The sequence below is a fragment of the Lytechinus pictus genome, chromosome 12 (genome assembly GCF_037042905.1).
Source record: "Lytechinus pictus isolate F3 Inbred chromosome 12, Lp3.0, whole genome shotgun sequence".
Taxonomy (NCBI): domain Eukaryota; kingdom Metazoa; phylum Echinodermata; class Echinoidea; order Temnopleuroida; family Toxopneustidae; genus Lytechinus; species Lytechinus pictus.
In genome coordinates, this window is record NC_087256.1 from 2,777,759 (window position 1) to 2,797,190 (window position 19,432).

General features: G+C 36.1%; 1 protein-coding gene across 1 annotated transcript in view; it reads right to left on the minus strand.

Moving 5' to 3' along the window:
• Nucleotides 1-1,179: 1,179 nt before the first annotated feature.
• LOC129273364 (uncharacterized) overlaps nucleotides 1,180-19,432 on the minus strand; it is a 40,638-nt gene continuing 22,385 nt past the window's right edge. Inside the window, exons 20-30 of the mRNA XM_054910391.2 lie at nucleotides 17,800-18,000; nucleotides 16,953-17,075; nucleotides 16,307-16,474; nucleotides 15,674-15,815; nucleotides 13,023-13,157; nucleotides 12,337-12,369; nucleotides 11,860-11,971; nucleotides 11,538-11,672; nucleotides 10,903-11,003; nucleotides 9,877-10,066; nucleotides 1,180-5,258 (exon numbers count right to left, since the gene is read on the minus strand). Coding sequence (XP_054766366.2) covers nucleotides 5,058-5,258; nucleotides 9,877-10,066; nucleotides 10,903-11,003; nucleotides 11,538-11,672; nucleotides 11,860-11,971; nucleotides 12,337-12,369; nucleotides 13,023-13,157; nucleotides 15,674-15,815; nucleotides 16,307-16,474; nucleotides 16,953-17,075; nucleotides 17,800-18,000 — 1,541 coding nt within the window. The 3' untranslated portion in view covers nucleotides 1,180-5,057. The remainder of the gene's footprint in view (nucleotides 5,259-9,876; nucleotides 10,067-10,902; nucleotides 11,004-11,537; nucleotides 11,673-11,859; nucleotides 11,972-12,336; nucleotides 12,370-13,022; nucleotides 13,158-15,673; nucleotides 15,816-16,306; nucleotides 16,475-16,952; nucleotides 17,076-17,799; nucleotides 18,001-19,432) is intronic.

Sequence of the window (19,432 nt, forward strand, 5' to 3'; positions counted from 1 at the left end):
ATGCAAACGAGAACAGTTGAAAAACTTATTAAAATGCTAAAATTCTTGTTATAAATGTTCATTTGCATTAATTTGAAAACGGGTTGTGATGAGTTTATACTATTTTTCTTTAGGCATGATTTTTTTTGTATAGACCATCCATCCCCTTAACCCCAGTGCTAGGATATCCAGTTTTAACATCATTAAAAGGGGAATGCCCACTATCGTAACAGTTCATACAAGTTTTAGCATAAAGGTTAACAATTTCTCTCAAGAAAAGTAATTGGTTAAGGCCGTCTCCCCTCCCTCAAAATTGGAGGAGAAATGTATCCCCCATCCCTTGGATTTACGCCAGTGTGATATATTTTCCTTTTCATCCCCTCATACTATGGTTTTTAGCTGAAGAACACTCGTGAAGTGATGGAACTAAAGAAGGCCAAACTGGACCAGGAGCTAGATCCCCAAACAGAAAGAGCAATGAACAAGTTCTTGATGGAGCATCTCAGACCGGCCACGCCCAGAGAGGACTTTGCCCTATGTCGAAAGATCCGCGGATCATATCCACAGATAGACAGGGAAACCCGGGCCATAGATGCACAACCAAGAGCACAGCCAAGATTTGCACAGACTGGTCTTTTTCTCTTTTGACCAACTAGACTTGTGAAACTCAAGTGCTTGGGAAGCTTTTGCCAAGATGGAGGTGGCAAGGTGTCTCATACATGTAGGCCTAAGAGTATGAGTGAGTGTGTGGCGCAGTGCGGGGGGGGGGGGGGAGTGGGGGCTAGGAATGGAGTTTGCTTGACAAGTGTTTAATTTGTAATATCATTATGGTGTGGAGAGAAAATGTAGGCGAAAGAATATGGAGGGGAGCAACGAGAGGTAAAGACAAAAAGTGGATTTTAGAGGGAGAGAAGAGAGATAGGAATACATGTAATAACAATTCCTGATGCTGGAGCAACATGTAAAATCACACTGTGTAGTTGCCCCTGAATATGCAATTGAGACAAAATAATGTTAATCAGTATGATGGCAATAAACGAGTATAGAATTTAGCTTTTACTAGATATGTCCATTTTTCTTCACTTTGATTGGATTAATGCATTAATTTTTTTAGCAGGTTATTGAGAGAAATACATTAACTATTCCCGTCTGTAAAATTAAAATTAGTATATACCACAAGCACATACTAAAAATAAAATATTCAATTAGAAAAATCACTTTTAAAGGTTTTATTATATTACATTTGTATCACAGCAGACATAATGACATACATACATGACATATAGAAAACATAATTCAGCAATTGTAACATACTTGGATGACATGATAGCCCTTTATAAATGAAAACAAACCTGACACTGTATGGAAACAAACAACAAAAGATAATGGAAAAAAATGATAATTCCCAAATGGTTCATAATTCATTGTATTTCTTTGAGAGACTTATCCTTTCAATCAGGTAAATAATAACTTTTAAGTAAGCACCAATGAGTTTGGGGTATAATGTTTCAGTGAAAAACATTTTGCTTGAATATATTCATAAAATCATGACCATTGATATTTTCCCTGTACAGCTAATATTCGTTTTTGATTTGTATTCCAAAGATAGCTATTCACATCCAAGATTTCTCACTGATATTGAAGTTGTGAAAATGCCACAAAAGCTGTTACGGGATACACAGGAAGAACAACCATTTCAGATTAAGAGGATCAATGAAAACACATCAAATTATGAAGGGAGAATGAAAACATAATATAACTGAATATACATAAGGGTATGAACAATGAAAATGGATGCACACAAGATAATTTCAAGGAAGCATGAGTTCTATATAACACAAACATACAATAAATTGAGATGGAAGATTTCACAAATCTTTAGAATATAGTCCAATATTTGTAATTCTTATAAATCATAAGCTTTTCAAAGGAACAAATTATTAACATGGAAACAAATAACAAAAAAGGGTACTTTTAATCACTTTTCTTGTTATTTTTTCCAAGTCCATCAGCATGAAAACAATATATGAGGCAATTTGAATTCAAAACAAACGGTACGATTGTAGTCATTCATAAGTTATTGTTGGCGGTCATCTGAACCGTCGTATTACACATACGACAATGCAAACCTATTTCAGAGAAAATCGACTTCAAAGTTTACTGTAATTTTCACACTTAGTATCCCTGCCTTACAACATATTCATTGCTAGAATAGTACACGGTTGGAAAGACCAAGACATTTGCTTGACATTAATAACTTTATTTTTACACAAAACCAAGGATCAGAGTAAATATCGCAAAACAGCTACATGTTTGTAATTTTGGTTTGAGCGGTTTAGATTTCCCCTGTACAAAAAAACTGTAGGCGATACAACAACCCTGGTCGCGATTTCAATGCGCGCAGTCAGTCAACGTCAATGCAGTGCCGATATGACGGTTTGACTGACAGCGCATTTGCATATTAAGAGCACGCTGCTGTTGTTTGCTTTGCTACACTCAAGTTTCCTATGGGATTTGTGCATTTTATCAACAATTTGTATGGTATCACCGTGAAAATCCCCACATATCTCAGAAACTACAATAAATTGCTGCCTAGAAACTTAGTTATGCACAGAATAGGACTTTCTGCAAAAATCTCAAAATCAATTTTTGGACCAAAATTGACTGATACGACAGTTCGGATGAACGCCAACGATATGTGTAAATGAAAGACATAGTGGTTTCAATTCTCTTAATTGACATAATATATCATAAATGGCACAAATTCATAATATATGTACAACTTTCTGGAATGGAATCAAATATCAAATACTGGATTGACAGCCAACTTTGGTATAAATTTGGATTTTATATTCATAATACTCTACATAACTCTACTCTACTGTAACAAAATTACAAATTCAAGGTATCATTCTCATTATTGAATGCTCAAACCCATGATCAGGACAGCTGTACAAAAGCTGGGGATAATAATATGCACTGCTTAATATTATTATATATCATTATCAACTATATACATGTATCAAATCAAGAATATTAATGTATCAAATTACTTTTTTGGCATGATTGTCAGTTTCTATGTACACACAGTCCTGAGCCAAAGCTAGGATATCAAGTGGATGAACAAAATCATCAAGCAATCATCAGACAAACCCCTAAATAAAAGAATGGTAGGTTCCTTCAACTAGTGTTTTGCGATTGTAGCTTTCATAAATGGATAATTTTAACCTATGAAAGGAATCAAAATGTACTTGGCTATTCCCATACAATAAGCAGGAAGCAAGAAGTGACTACGATTTGAGCCATGATTGTTGCATAAGAACTTTCCAATTTTAACAACCAGATATTGCCCAGTCATTGTGCCTCTCATCGTTAATACATCATGTGAAGGCAAGACAACATAAAGCTTGAAAATACCCTCAATCTAATCAAGGCAATTCTTTTGTCAATAATTGTGATTGAACTGATCAAGCTTAAGTATAGAAATCCATTAAAGCCATAATTCTTCATATAGGAAATGTACAACATGTCTCTTTGGAGACAAAAGGAGCACAGTGACTTGTCAAGAAAATGATGCATGCATGAATATACATCATATTAAGAAAATATTTTGAACTGAAGTATGTCTTCTAGATAGTGGTGTTGCCAGCTTTCCATAGATGTGACTGATTTGATCAATCAGAACTGTTTGTAAGATGAGCCCAGACAGTGTTCTTAGAATCAACATAGAGGATTTGTATAATCTATATTTCATAAAACAAGAGATGCAGCTTCATAAACTCTTCAAGGTGATGATTTACATAGGAATCAAAGAAATCTTCATGAATTGAAGATAGGAATGTATAAATTAAAAAAATTCTTAACGCAGCAAAATTTCGATACTCATTTGGTAAGTTCAGTTTTAAACAAGTTTTAGGGACAAATAGGAAGACATCTTGTATAAAAGTGAGTTCCCCCTTACATAGAAACTTAATGAACTTTTCAACAAAAAGTTTTGAAAACAAAAAAAGTATTTGGGAATGTTTCTAAGCTCACAGTACACATATTTATACCATATTAAGTGAATTTTAACACTTCTTGTACTAAATTTCAATGTGTACTCTCATAACTATTGTAGTAAAATGGCCAGACAATACATGTTTAAACGATATCTTGTCATCTCATTTAAATTAAAGGGAAAGTTCACCATGAAAATACGTTGGTCTTAATAAAAGAAGAAAAATAGTGAAAAATATTGGAGAAGGTTTGATGAAAGTCAAAGTCAAATAATAAAAGAGATATTAAAAAAAATTTAAACTGATTTTATTTGTGCGGTGGATATATGATGAGCCATATCATTTCATACCCCCCTTTGAGAAGAAAAATATCTGTATTCATCATATTGCCCAAAAATAAAATGAATATATGAAATTTACATTACTTGATATATGGGGGAAGCTGTTCACATATGACATCACAAATATGAAATAAAAGAAAAATAACTCTCTTATTCTTTGATAGATTTTCATCAAACCTTCCCAATATTTTTCTCTATTTTTCTTCTTTTATTAACACCAACTTATTGTCAGGATGAAGTTCCCAAGAGGGGAACTTACTTCTGTGTATCTTAAATTGGCAAAGTGAGTTGAATGACATTTCAAGAATACTTGAGAGTTGTACACCCATACAAAGTTATATATTCCTTGGCCTGTATTCTGAAGTCGGGTTTAACTTAGACCATGGTCTAACTCTGTGCTAAACTTATGGGAAGCCAAAAGTTCAAAAATTTTGTTTATATTGTATATTTCATATGTTTACTATTTTCTTTCCTTTTGCTTTCATAATGAAGAAAAATACTTCAGTTATCATTCCCAGACAATTATGAACAATTTGGGTGTCATATGAGTTAATAATTTGGATGTGTACTGTTAAGGATTTGTGCTCCAATTGGCTCTCCATAGTTAAACCACAACTTTAAATCACGGTTTAATTTAAACCTGACTTCAGGATATGGGCCCTTGGGTTTAACTTGAACTATTGATGTAAAAAATGCTTTCAAGTACATAATATATTCAACCATTCTCCATCATATACCATCATCATGGCATAACAATTTCAGTCAGGGAGGGAGCTGATACATTCTTCTTGATCTTTCTTAATCCTAGATGGTTAGTATCTTCAGTAGAAGCCTCAATAAGTCGATGACGATGTAACTTTCTCTTCCACTGCATAGTCAATGCCTTTGCTTCCCTTGTTTCATTCTCACAACTTGGATCATCATTGTCCAAAGATTTTAGCCCCTGTACATCAACAATAGTATCATGGAGTTAGGAAAACTTTATTGGCAAGAAAAATCAGCAAATCCCAACTAATGTTAACATTCAATTACAAGATTCATCTACACATTTGAATTTTCAATTGAGAATAATAATAATAATAATAATAATATATGTGATTTTTAATGCGCCAAATCCACTCGGTAGAGTGCCCAAGGCGCAGTGAAAGAAGAAAGAAAGAAAGAGAAAAAGTGCAAATATAATAGTAATAGATTCAGGAACAATTAAGAGTAAGAGGCATTGAATAGACGAGTCTTGAGGTAACGTTTAAATATATCAATGGACGTGCATTCACAGATTGTCAGGGGAAGATCGTTCCAGAGAACAGGGCCAGCGTGAGCAAAAGCCCGAACCCCCCATGTCTTAACGGATTTAGGAATAACTAGAGGCGGTGCTGCACCATCCCGAGTTTGCTCAATCTCGAGATTTTAGCCCGATCGGCCCACTTCGCGATTAATCTCGAGATTCAGGAAACCCCGTCTCCACCATCGCAAGAAGAGCGATTCCTGCTCGAGCGAGGCAACAAGCCCGATATTACAAGCATGCGCACTTTCGGATCTTGGAGTTTCAACGGCCCGCGCTTTTGAATAACTTCCCGCGATATGCAAGCAATGTACTCCTTTCACTAGCACTTTCGCCGAATTCGACCGGTGTTATGCAACAATCCTCTCAGCTCAGCGAGTGGAGAAGTGAGGTATTCTTCGTTAAATATGATGGCGGAGTAGGAGGCAACGACAGAGAGAGAGAGAGAGAGGGAGAGAAGGAGGAAAGAAATGCTATTTGCTCACATTTTGCGAAGGAATAAGACAACACTGCTGTCAGTGTTGTTATTGAATATGACCATCGTCGATGAGCGCCTCCCCCTTCGGTCTGGTCTCTCCCAAAATCCATTCACTGGTGGGACACCATCGTTGCTGATTAGGCAATTGATGAACGCTATTCGCGATAATATCTATTCGCATGTATAAAGTTGACTTTCGCACGTGTTTATGTTTTGACCAAGGCGGAAGTGGAACGCGAATTGCATTATGGACTGACGTCATGAATAAATTACCCCGAGTCCAATCTCAAGTGCGTCTGCACCGATGAATTAGCGGGATAATTCGTAAAATAGCGCGCTATTTTGCAAATAAACCCGAGTTGACTTGGGATTGCAATCTCGAGATTAATCCTACGAACTAGCGCGATAATTGCGTCTCCACCGCAAACTATCTCGAGATTTTTCAGATCGGGATAATTTGCCGGATCAGAAATAGCGCGCTAATTTGAAAACTCGGGATGGTGCAGACGGCCCTTAGGGAACCAGAGTTGGATGAACGTAGGGACCTGACTGGAGTGTATTTGCTGATTAGATTAATATTGTACTGTGGAGCAGAGCCATTAATTGCATGGAATACAAGGAGAAGGATTTTGAAGATGATGCGATCGTTAACCTTTAACCAATGAAGAGATTTCAGAATGGGTGTGATATGAACATGTTTTTTAGATAGGGTGACCAAACGTGCTGCAGCGTTCTGGAGCTTTTGGAGTTTAGACAACTGGGTGTTGGGTAAATCGTAAAGTAAGGCATTCCCGAAATCAAGTCGTGAAGAAATCAGAGCATGAACCAATTTTTCAGTAGCAGATTTTGACAAATATTTCCTGATGATCCCAATATTACGGAGCTGATACCTTACAGACCAACAAATGGTGGTTATTTGATTTGACATAGACATTCCACAATCTAACATGACCCCTAGGTTACGACACGTCTGGGACACATTAATGGTACATCCCGAAAAAGAGACCGATGACAACTTGACCTTACTAAGTTGAGCCCTTGAACCAAATAGAAGGAACTCAGTTTTGGACGGATTCAATTTCAATGAATGACTATCCAGCCAGGAGTGAATGTCAGCTAAACAATTCTCAAGAAGGGCGATTGCATTTATTGCATCAGCCTGGTTTGGTTTGAAGGAGAGATAGAGTTGGATGTCATCGGCATAGATATGATAATTGATATTATGGCGTTGTAAGATATGTCCCAAACTAATCAGGTAAATCGAAAACAAAGTGGGCCCGCCCACAGAACCCTGCGGTACACCGTGAGAGAGAGGCGTACTACTAGATTTACAGTCATTAATACAGACAATCTGCGAGTGACAGGAAAGATATGACTGAAACCATTCATATGCCTGACCCCTAACACCAAATGAACTGAGTGTATTAAGTAGAACAGTATGATTGACGGTATCGAAAGCGGAAGACAAGTCGAGTAAGAACATGGCTGAGATATTTCCTTTGTCCATACCCTGAAGAATAGAGTTGGACACATTGACCAGGAGAGTTTCCACACTATGTTTGGGACGATATGCAGATTAAAAGGGATCAAATAAATTGTTGTCCGAAAAATAATCAGTAAGTCTAGAAAAGACAACCCTTTCAAGAATTTTGAATAAGAATGGCAGATTAGATACAGGACGGTAATTTTGCAGTACCTCTGGATCAAGAATCAGAATCTATTTCAATTAAAAATGCGATTACGAGATGATAATTTGAGAGCATCAGAATTATGCATATGAATTAAAAAACAAGAGATTATTTCAGGAAGGTCGTACATATAGGCCCGAATTCACAATGGTGGTTTTTAAAACCAGCGATTGAACCCATGGTTTATACAGATTTCCTGTATAAATTACGCTTATTACCGCGTATATTAAAAAATGTCCAATGCTGATGCACGCTTTTGTCAGTGCACCGAATTGCCACCTATTGCCTTGGTCATCCACACTATTTTTTTGGCAACAGGCGTCAGTTTGGTATATGTGACTCGACACACCGAAATGAGAGACAAGTCGGAATGTTCCAAATCCAATTTTTTAGTGATTATTATTCCCCGTTTCTTTACCTTTAATTTGATATATCACTCGACCCTTAAAAGTAAATATTAGTAGAGATATTAGCCTTAGAATGCAAGAAGAATTGGGCTCTTGAAAATAAAAATCAAGAGAAAAACGCCTTCGAAGTTTGACTTCCGTTTTGACCCTGCTCCGTGAAAAAATCTATTTTGCCACCGCCGAGCTAACCGAAATGCCCTAGTAACCGCTTGCCAAAAAAGGCGAAACGATTAACCAATGAGGAGCTGCTTTGAGAACAATAGTCAACTTGCAAGTCACGCGCGACTGCAAGACGAAACAACGTTCCATGTCAATCAATTATCTTCTACACATCAGTGGTTAAACCGGGGTTTTATAATAATCTTCGTGAAAGAAAAAGAATGCCATGATATAAAAAAAAAATAGGTCTTCAATTTCAAAAGGGGGGTACATCCCGGGGTATATCTCGGCTTCAATGGCATTTTTACATTACAAATTTTTAATTTTTCTTCTCAAGGGGGGGACGTCCCCCCCTGGATCCGCGCCTTGTCTAAGTTGATAATTATTCTACTGTCTCTGACTTCCTGTTATTTCTGACAGTTATTTCTTTCTCTATCGTTCATTCAAACATGATAAAAATTGAAGGCAAAAATAATTGGAAATAATGAAGCCCACCAAGCTTTCATGATAAACTTTTTTTCTTTTGTTAATGATACTGCAGATCCATTAACCCACATTCGCGAACATACAATACTTTTATGGATTTTAAACCATTTCTTTTGAAAATAAAGTTTTCTCTTCGAAACATCCCGATCACTTGCAAATAATAAAGAGAATCTTCAACATGTCCATGTTATGTTTCATGAAATAAATCATCGCCAACAAACCGTGTTATGAATTTTGCGTTTACGCATGACTTTTTGCGCGATTATAGACAAGCTATACGCTTTAAATCAGGTAGGCCTATTAATCTATCGCTAACGCCCCCGCCTGGTACCAACTACCGTTATCACAAAAATAACCCTTTAGAAGTTGAATCCCGTTTGTTTACTTTTGTCAAGAAGCCCCCTTTTCAATTTCAGAATACGTATTGAAAGCGATGCTTTTGATCTTTCTTTTGAAGCTCATTGAACCGATCGATCGATCGATCGAGCGGCTGGTCGGACGCCGCCAGCTGTACTCTAGTTTAAATGAATAGCCAATCAACAATGGCGTACGTTGCTAGGGGCGGAGCTTAGTATGAAGCGAAATTCGATCAAGTCGAGCGTGCCAAGTATCAGAAAATTTCGAACTGACCGAAAAAAACACTCGCAGAAAAACTCTTTTTTTTAATCACTTTCCCGTCATCAAATTCACTCATTTTTGTCACAGAGTAATCGTGAAACATGGAAGAATCAGAAAATGAAAAAAAAAAAAATCTTCAAAATTTCGACTTTTTTATTAGTTCGTCAAATTTCTAGGAATTTTGATTTGCGACTTCTCTCTCATTTCGGTATGGCCGATCACATATAAGTGTAATTTATACAGAAAATCTGCATAGACCATGGGTTCAACCGATGGTTTTAAAAACCACCATTGTGAATTCGGGCCATAGTGTGTCAGACATACACATCTTATGGAATTTCCTCTCATTGACTTTCAAGATATGCTAATCAATAATTCCTCATTGTATATTTGAAAGTTAAAAGAAGTAATCAAGAATTCAACATTAAATTGCTCACTCCTACCTTTACACAAGCAGCTTCAGCAGCTTTCAATGTCCTGACAATAGCAGTCATGAGGTTTTCAGCATTCTTAACCAAAGCAGCATTAGAAGTCAGGTCATCCGGGGTGGCTGCCTTCACGCTAGCGATGATATCAAGCTGGGTGCTAAAGGTGGGGATATGCTGCGCTTCGTCTTGAAGCTCCTCGGCAAACCTACAAGAAACATAGAGAAGACAACTCTAAAATCGTTTCAACAAACTCTTCAAATACTTTCTTTTCTTCTCATTTCATTGATAGATTGACAATGTACTATGGTGGAAAGTCTCTCAGAACTATTGATACAGTACTCAATTTTTAGTTCCAGCAGCCAGATACAAGCTTTTATCAGGAGGAACACACAAATATTTTTCCTTAGGTTGCAACAGATTTCATACCAATTTTGTATGTTCAATGTATGTACATTAATCAGCATCTGTATTTCTACTTAAGCTAATTCAACTGGATAATGAACAAGTTATTGTCATTTTCATATTGCAGTCAACTGTAAAGTAATTAATAACTTTATGAACAGGTTTTGGACATCCTCCCACTGTACATTGATCAGAGTTGTTTGACTTGATGAAAAGATAATTCTTGCACTAGTTAAAGGTAAATGCCAGTTGTGGTAACGATATCAAAATGAGTTCGTACAGAATCCAATGAAATGACCACCAAAGTGTCTGTTTGTATATATAAAACATATGTGCCAAAGAATTCTGGAAGATATTGTGTAATTGCTGAGAAATCAGCAAATAACCACAGGATTCAGGTCAAGCGTCGGGCCGACATTCAAGGCAATAATAATACACTGTCCCACGTGCGCTTATCTGTGTTGGTGATCTTCAGTGTGAACATTTTTCAGCGTAGATTTCAAGATTTCACAAAGTTCAGTTTATGTAACTGTACCAGATCTAGATCCTCAATGATATACTGACAATTAAGCCTGGTTTACAGACTTTGTCATGAAATCAGTGTTTACTGCAACTACTGGCATTTCTCTTTAAACTCACCTTTTATCTGTACAGTTCTTAGCAATAATATCAGCAAACTTGGCAATCTTCAAACCGTTGGCAGCAACAGCCTTAGCTGTAGAAATAAGTTCTTCCTTATCCTGTAGAAAAAAAAGATACAGCACACACAAATGTATGACTACAGCTTCAGATATAAATATGATTTCTAAGCCATTTCCAATGAAGCTCATTATCAATAATACATTCTAAGAATCAATAAATTTATTTAAAAAATCTCAATTGATAAAAGTACATCATTACAAGAGCTAAGTAATAGCAGTAGCCTGTACCTTCAATATCTTTAATGAAGTAATACTTTCGGGTTGTGAAACCCATCCACCGTACACCTTCACCTAATTGGCTGAGAACAAATGTGTTTGTGGAAATCTCTAAAGTCCATCTCGTATCACCTTTTTTTTTGGGGGGGGGAGGGGATTCCCTTTTTTTAAATGTTGTTGTCGCAAAAAAAAAAACAATCCACCTTGGTCAACATTTCCCTCCTGGTTGATTTGACAAACAAAAATAGGTTATCAAGACCAAAAACGGTCAAGATTTTGCTACATTTGAATATTCAGTGTTACAGGAGGGAGGGGGGGGGGGGGGGTGGCTGCAAGTAGCTCCCCCTGAATATGTACCTCCATACAGCAGTGTCTACGAGCAAACTTGGCTAGTATCCTCATCTGTTGTGACATTGTCCTTGCTACTTTGATGATTTCATTCTTATCACCCTCCCATCGATCTGTCTCTTGTTGTAATGCTAGAGCTGCTGCCTAGGATACAAAAAAAAAAACGAATAACAAATTTCAATGAATGTACAGCATTCTGTCTTGACATGCTTCAATATCACTCATTTAAAAAGCCAAAAAGGAATAAATAATATACTGAGCAGAACCTTTTAACAATGCCTTGAAATGGTAATAAGCCCTAAAGGAATACCTCAGAATTCTCGATACTCACTGTAATGGAGTTTGAATATTTCACTGATCCACAATCTGAGACAGCTGTCGTACTGTTTGCTGATTGTAGGCTTGATGTACTGATAGATTTCAGCTTCTGAGCTCTTGGGGTACTGAGTAAGAAATCAGGTGAAACTTTTCTCAGGTCTTGGTCTTTTTTTATTAGTATTAACCTCTCATAAATAGTTATATATTGATATAGCACAAGTGAAAATATCCCTTTTTTCTATTTATAATAATTATTACAAACTTCATCACATAGCAAATTTTTTTTTTATAAACATCTTTTAATTTTTTCTCATAAATTGAACCAACTGGATATAAGATCATTGAATGGTGGAAGGTTTCATTTGTATCAGATAATTCTATTTTATAAAAATAACAACATTTTAAAACAATATTGTGAATGATTCTAGGCAGAGTTTGAAAACGCAACTGCATGAAATTTAGGTGATTAAAATCAATTTAATTTACTTACTTTTCTATTCCAAGTGTCTGACTTCTGTAGGGTCTGCAGAAAATATAAAACCAAATCATCAAATTAATTATTTAGAGATCATTTCACCCCCTATACTGCAATAAATAGCTCAACAAACTGGATAGAACTGTTGCAATAAAGACAGCATGCACAGTCAACGACAGCATAAAAAAAATCATATACTATATAAATGGGGTAGACAGTGTAAACACAGGGAAGAAATAGCAATCATAAAAAAAATGACTAATTATCACCACATACAAATATTTCCACAATTTTTTACTTATTTGTTATCTTGATGTTATTGCTGTTAGAAGCATAGCTCATTAGATATACTGGTTCTATTCCAAAAGTTACTATTATTTTAATTTTTATTATTCAATTTGCAAAAAGTTATACAAAATACAATAGAATATGAAAATTGCAGTAAATGCATTAACCCTTAGAATGCTGGGGACAGAAACAGTTAACTCTGGCAATTGCCTTCTGTATCTTTATCATTCAATAGTAACTACCAATGCTTAATAGCCAATCATGGTCAAAGATTCCATGCCAGTAAGCAATCTATGGCTAATATAGTTTATGCATCAGACCATGGTGTAGGCATTTTAACTTTCACTGAGTGGATACTTGTGAGATTCATGGAAATGAAACCAACTACAAAATAATCAATAAATGTTCCTTACCCTGGTGTTCCTTCTGAGTGAGATGCTTTCTTAGTTGGTGATTCTTGATCATTGATGCTTCTTCCACCAAGGTTACTATGATGTAGAGATTGTTGACGACCGGGTGAAAGGTCATGAGGTGTCGCTGATTGTTGTCTGGAACAAATATGAAAGAAAAAATTAATGATAGAGGATACAAGATAAATAAATGGTATTCATAATGCATAAGATGCTCCAATATTACTCCTGTTCAGATAGAGTTCTGATTCTGGTGCTCAAAATTTTTTAAGGAATTACTTGCTGCTGTAATTGTAATTGGAGTCAAAACCGTCACACTTAAATGAATACTGAAAATCACAGATATATGAGGAATTGGGTAATTATCAATTGTAAGCAGCATTTGAAAACAATTTGATAAGTAAATTAAATGCTAACCTGAAAAAAATGGCAACATTGACAACTTCCTTACACAATTACTATTTTTAAGCTTTTTCTGGGGCCCATAACACAAAGCTTGGCAATGATCATAGAAAATTTTTCTATGATTGATTCCATAGACTACAATGTACAATCAATCGTAAAAATCAAGCGTACGATTTATCGCTAACCTTTGTGTTACAGGACCCTGTTCTATGAATAAAATTTGGCTGAGACAAGGTAGTAGCCATACATTTGATGTCATATAGGAAATATAATCTGTAAGTGATAAACTGACCATGTTCTTAAAATTGACAATTACAGTGCTTTCTACTACCGGTAAGCATCTTTAAAAGCCATATTTCAGTCCATGGAAACTAGATCAGTCAGACAAAAATAATGTAACATTTTCTTAAATTATCTGGGTTTGGGATGAATTTAAAGCTTCAATTAAGGTTCAATTTTCCTATCTTCCTACTTTACATCTTTTACATTTCTAGGCCTCAAAAGTTAAACCTGATCATCCAACCTATTTTTTTCAATATTTGAATATCATCCTAGAATGCAACTTTAGGTGGTCTGAACCCTTTCTTTTTTGTTGCTGAAGTTCCCTTGTCTCTAGGGGCCAATTATTGCTTTTAGAATAAAACACAGCATTATTCATCATTCCACACATAGAGTATGTCATGCAAAGATAACTGATTTCTTGTAAAGATGATGCCCCTTTGTAAAATGTACAGAAGATCTTTTTCAAGGCAGGAGAGTTGGTACATTTCTAGGGGCAGTTTTTATCCTGATAGAGGCTCCAATAGATCATTGTATTGATGAATAGAGCAACACTCGTCAAACTAAATCAGGCAAATACTACTTCACAATTGCAATCTAAAGGAGAAAATATACATGTATGCTTTGTCACCTATGGGTTCGGTTATGAACATTGAGTAGAATTTGGTCTCTGGTCATAAATTGAATGTCAGCCTATCAGAGGTGAGTATTCAGTAACAAAAAATATGTGACAAGATGCTCTGTGAAACCTTCCCCCAAGCAAGGATTGGTATATGAATGTGCAATAGTTCTTCCCCAAAATCTAAGACCTTGATAAATCACAGCAAGAATCCAATCAATGTTAAACTTCAAGTCAAAAGGAAACAACAAGATAAAAATTTCATACTTGTTTCATGGATAGGCTTAATATGCATAAAACAAACATAAATTTAACTGTGCATAGAAGAACATAAATCAAACTATGCACCTAGCACTGCAACAAATGTATTGCCTTCACTTCAAAGTTTACCTACAAATATTGAGGAATAAAAACTAAACTGGATGCAGTAAAAAAATCTGATTGTCATAATAGACCTTCACTGAAGTGGATATTTGATGTAAATACCAATCTCCTGAAAAGAGGCAAAGACATTGTTTATTTAGTGATATGATAAACAAGCTGTAGGGAAATCTACAATGAAGTCTGTCTCACAAAGCTTACAAATAATGTTAAAGAGATATGTAGCGGACGTTCTATGTAACCAGAAATCAAGGGCTTAAACTTTTCAGTTGAATGGATTTAAACTAGAAAGAATCATTGAAGGCATACAGTCCAAATTTATGCCTGCCCAAACCTGAAATATATTGCAATTTAAAAAACTTTAATCATATTTTCAATATTCTCCTCGTCGTCACCATCATCATGTTCGGTTCCATGACATTTGCTCCAGCAACAATTGTTCCAATGGAAAATCTGCATGTTAAGCCAAACATAAAACCTAACCTCCAAAACTAAATAAACCCTAATCCTTATTAAAGCCTCTTTATTTACTATCTATTGTCCACGGCGGACTACATTTGCACATTAATGAGTCAGAAAGAAGAGGATCAAGGGTATTTGAATTCCAGTTCATTGTGGCTTAGCCGTGAACAAGAATAGCCTGGTGGTTGAGTCGCTGCCCGGAAAGCAGTAGATGGCAGGTTCGAATCCCACTGGTTCCAATTTTTTCTGACTTATGATTTTCATTACAGATCGAGCATGCGATCTTAAACACATAGGAGTAATGCCAAAAATTTGTTTACAAATTAAACCCTAATCCTTATCTTTACATTATTCTAAATCAAAAACTTTGTTACAATCCTAGCTCTAACCCTATGCCCTGTGAGATATCAAGACAGGAGCAAATGTCGCAGGAACAAATGTTGTGTCACCTCATGATGATGATCATCATCACAATCTTATTCAGACTTTCACTTCATAAGCCACATACCTTGGTGATGAATAAGGTTCAAAGAGCCTTGGAGATGTCCCAGCTTGATTGGGTGTTGAAATACCAGAAGTCACATGATGCTGGAAGTTGCCATGGAAATATGGTGAAGCTGCAGTAGGGGGTGTATGGATCAACTGAATGCCTGGGCATTTTACAGATAAGGCAATTAAAAGAACATGAAATTAGAAGAAAACCAAATGACAGATACCTATCATGATACATGTACCAAAGTCATCAACAGCAAAAGCATCATCATTATCATTTTTAGTAGGCTTCTTCCATGACTTCCAAAATTACTTATGATACATTAAATTGTGGCAAATGCGTAATCATTGGTATTGCTATCATCATCACCATTATCATTGTCATCATCATCATCAATATCATCATAATCATCATCACCATCATCACCATCATCATCATCATCATCATCACCACCACCACCACCACCACCACCACCATCATCATCATCATCATCATAATTATCATTATCACAATCATCATTACAATCATCATTGCCATCGTCACTATCATCATCTTCATCATCATCCTCACCACCATCATCATCACCATCATTACCATGATCATCACCATCACCACCACCACTATCATCACCATCATAATCGTACTTACCATGCTGAGGTAATGATTGGAGAACTCTCCACTGTTCTGGGGTAAGCTGTGGTACAGTAGGAGGGTTGAATGTACCCCCTACGCCTCCTCCTGGGCTGGGGTACATGATGGTCGAGGATGCTGATGAAGCCGGTGGAGAATGGTCCTGGAGCAGAGACCGAATCATCTCTGTTGGGGAGGATTCAAGTTAATATTGGTATATGATCAAAGAATTATTATTGGTTGCAGCATCCCCCATATATTATGCTACAATGAGGGTTAAAGCCTCAATCTAAATCTCACAAAAGCATTGGTCACTATTTGACTTTATTACTACATTATATGTATTAGTCTCTTTTATTCTTACAATGTGATTGACATTGTATATCAACAGTTTGTTCTGATATGACAAAAATAATCATCAAAATTATGTTACTATTAGCATGTGAATTACAACAATAGATGACGTTGATAGCTACATCACAATGATATTCCAATAATATAGCAAAAAATAGATGAATTCTCATCCACTCGCAGTCAAAATTTATACCTCTGCCATTGCCACATCCGAAATATCTTACATAACTATAACTTCTTACTTTCCAAATGACCTGTGTATCATCATATTTTTACACTTAGCATCTCTTCAAAACAGATGAAGTCTCACCCTGTTTCAAAGCAAAGTCAACTCCTGGAAGATTATTGATGCCATGGATGAGGGCCTTGGCATTACACGCCCAATCTCTCTTCTGGCTTGTCAGTTCATCATTGTAACTCATTGAAGAATTATCTATCAAAAGAAAAGAGAGAGAAAAAACAACAACATTTTCATCAGTTTTTTTTCTCTCAAAGGATTCCCTTTACAGCCTCTTCATTCATTAAATGATACGACCTGCATAATAAATGACAATACTCAAAGATTTACAATGATACAAAACTTGTCACAATTAATCAATGATAACACAAATACCATTTGATTCCCTTTCAAAAATATCAAGAAAGAGATTCACATAATAGAGAGAACAGGGTTTGAAGTAACATGGTCCCACAGTAGTCTGAGGAAATACTATAAAGGACTGCTTCTATATCGAGTTTGGTTCAGTTTAATTATTTCATATGTTAATAGTACTTAGCGGAAGAAACTCTTTCAGATAATTTTTTTTGGAAAATTATGATAACCATTTATTTCTCTTATTACAAAGAAACTTGCACTGAGGAGTATTAAGTGTTCCTAGCTGCCTGGTCAGAGATAGATTGTAAGAAGTAGAATGAGGTTAACATTCACATGACTCATTTTCTTTCAGTATTGCATTGTCTAGTCAGGAAAAAGAATGTTTATGTAAAATTCATTTCATTCATCCCAGAAGGGCCCCTTAACACAGTGGTCTATTATTAATTACAAAATGGCAATGACCAATAAAAATCTGTCTTGTAAGTGTAAAATGTTGAAAAGAATACACTACAACCAATCAGGCTGGTTCTTTCAAATTTGCAACTGATTACTCTGGTTATACCTGCCATCATCCTTAGTTTAGCAACAACCCCCGGTGTTATTTTTGACAATGCATCAGTGCTCTGTAAGATGGTAGCCTTCTCTGGTAGGTTGAAGACACCTTGGAGTAACACAGCACAGTCATTCTTGAGCTTTGTCACAGCTTGAGATAACCCTTCAGACTGAGCGTGGAACTCCTCCATGATCTGCTGTCTTGATGGTCCTGAAGCACAATAGGGGAAGACAATAATAAACATCGAAGAAGTTGATGAGAGGGAAACAGAAATTAAATATTAATTTTGATCAACAATCGGTCTTAATCTTTGTCACTGCCAAGGTTAATCCTTCAGACTGGGACTCAAACTTCTCCATGATCTGCTGCCTTGATGGTCCTGAATCACAATAAAGGAAGACAATAATAAACATCGAAGAAGTTGATGAGAGGGAAACAGAAATTAAATATTAATTTTGATCAACAATCGGTCTTAATCTTTGTCACTGCCTGGGTTAACCCTTTAGACTGAGCGTGGAACTCCTCCATGATCTGCTGTCTTGATGGTCCTGAATCACAATAAGGAAAGACAATAATAAACATCGAAGAAGTTGATGGGAGGGAAACAAAAATTAAAAGTTAATTTCAACAATCAGTCTTAATCTTTGTCACTGCCTGGGTTAACCCTTCAGACTGGGACTGAAATTCTATAGCCCACATTTGGAATGCCTCAATAATCTGCCGTCTTGAGGGTTCTGAAGCCCAATACTAGATGAAAATACAATTTAGATTTAGCAAATGAGGTAAAATGAGGGAGCAATAACAACAAGTGGAACGCCTCTGGCAGTCTCGCCTGCATTACGCGATTTAATATAGCAGCAGTGCTAACTTTGAAAACTACTATAAAATAATCATTCACAAAAACACCATTCATATAATGACATAATACCATATTCATTGACCATAAATGACATTTGAACGTTGACTTAAGACTTGTCAACTACACCCATGTCCACATTTCATTCACTCTATCCATAAACTTTCAAACAATTACCCCAACATGGCATGGCCTAAGTTTATTGACCTTAACTGACCTTTGACCTTGGTTTTGTGACCTGAAACTCACAGGGGATGTTCAGTGATACTTGATTACTCTTATATCCCAAGTTTTATGAACTAGATCCATAAACTTTCAGAGTTAGGATGGTAATTCAACAAATAGCCCCAACACGGCCAAAGTTCATTGACCTTTAATGACCTTTGACCATGGTCATGTGACATGAAACTCATACAGGATCTTCAGTGATACTTGATTACTCTTATGTCCAAGTTTTATAAACTAGATCCATAAACTTTCAGAGTTAGGATGGTAATTCAACAAATACCCCCAACATGGCCAAAGTTCATTGACCTTAACTGACCATTGACCATGGTCATGTGACCTGAAACTCGCACAGGATATTCAGTGGTACTTGATTAACCTAATTTCCAAGTTTCATGAACTAGATCCATAAATTTTCAAAGTTATGATGGTAATTCAACAAATACCCCCAACTTGGCCAAAGTTCATTGACCATACATGACCTTTGACCTTAGTCATGTGACCTGAAACTCAGGCAAGATGTTCACTAATACTTGATTAACCTTATGTTCAAGTTTCATG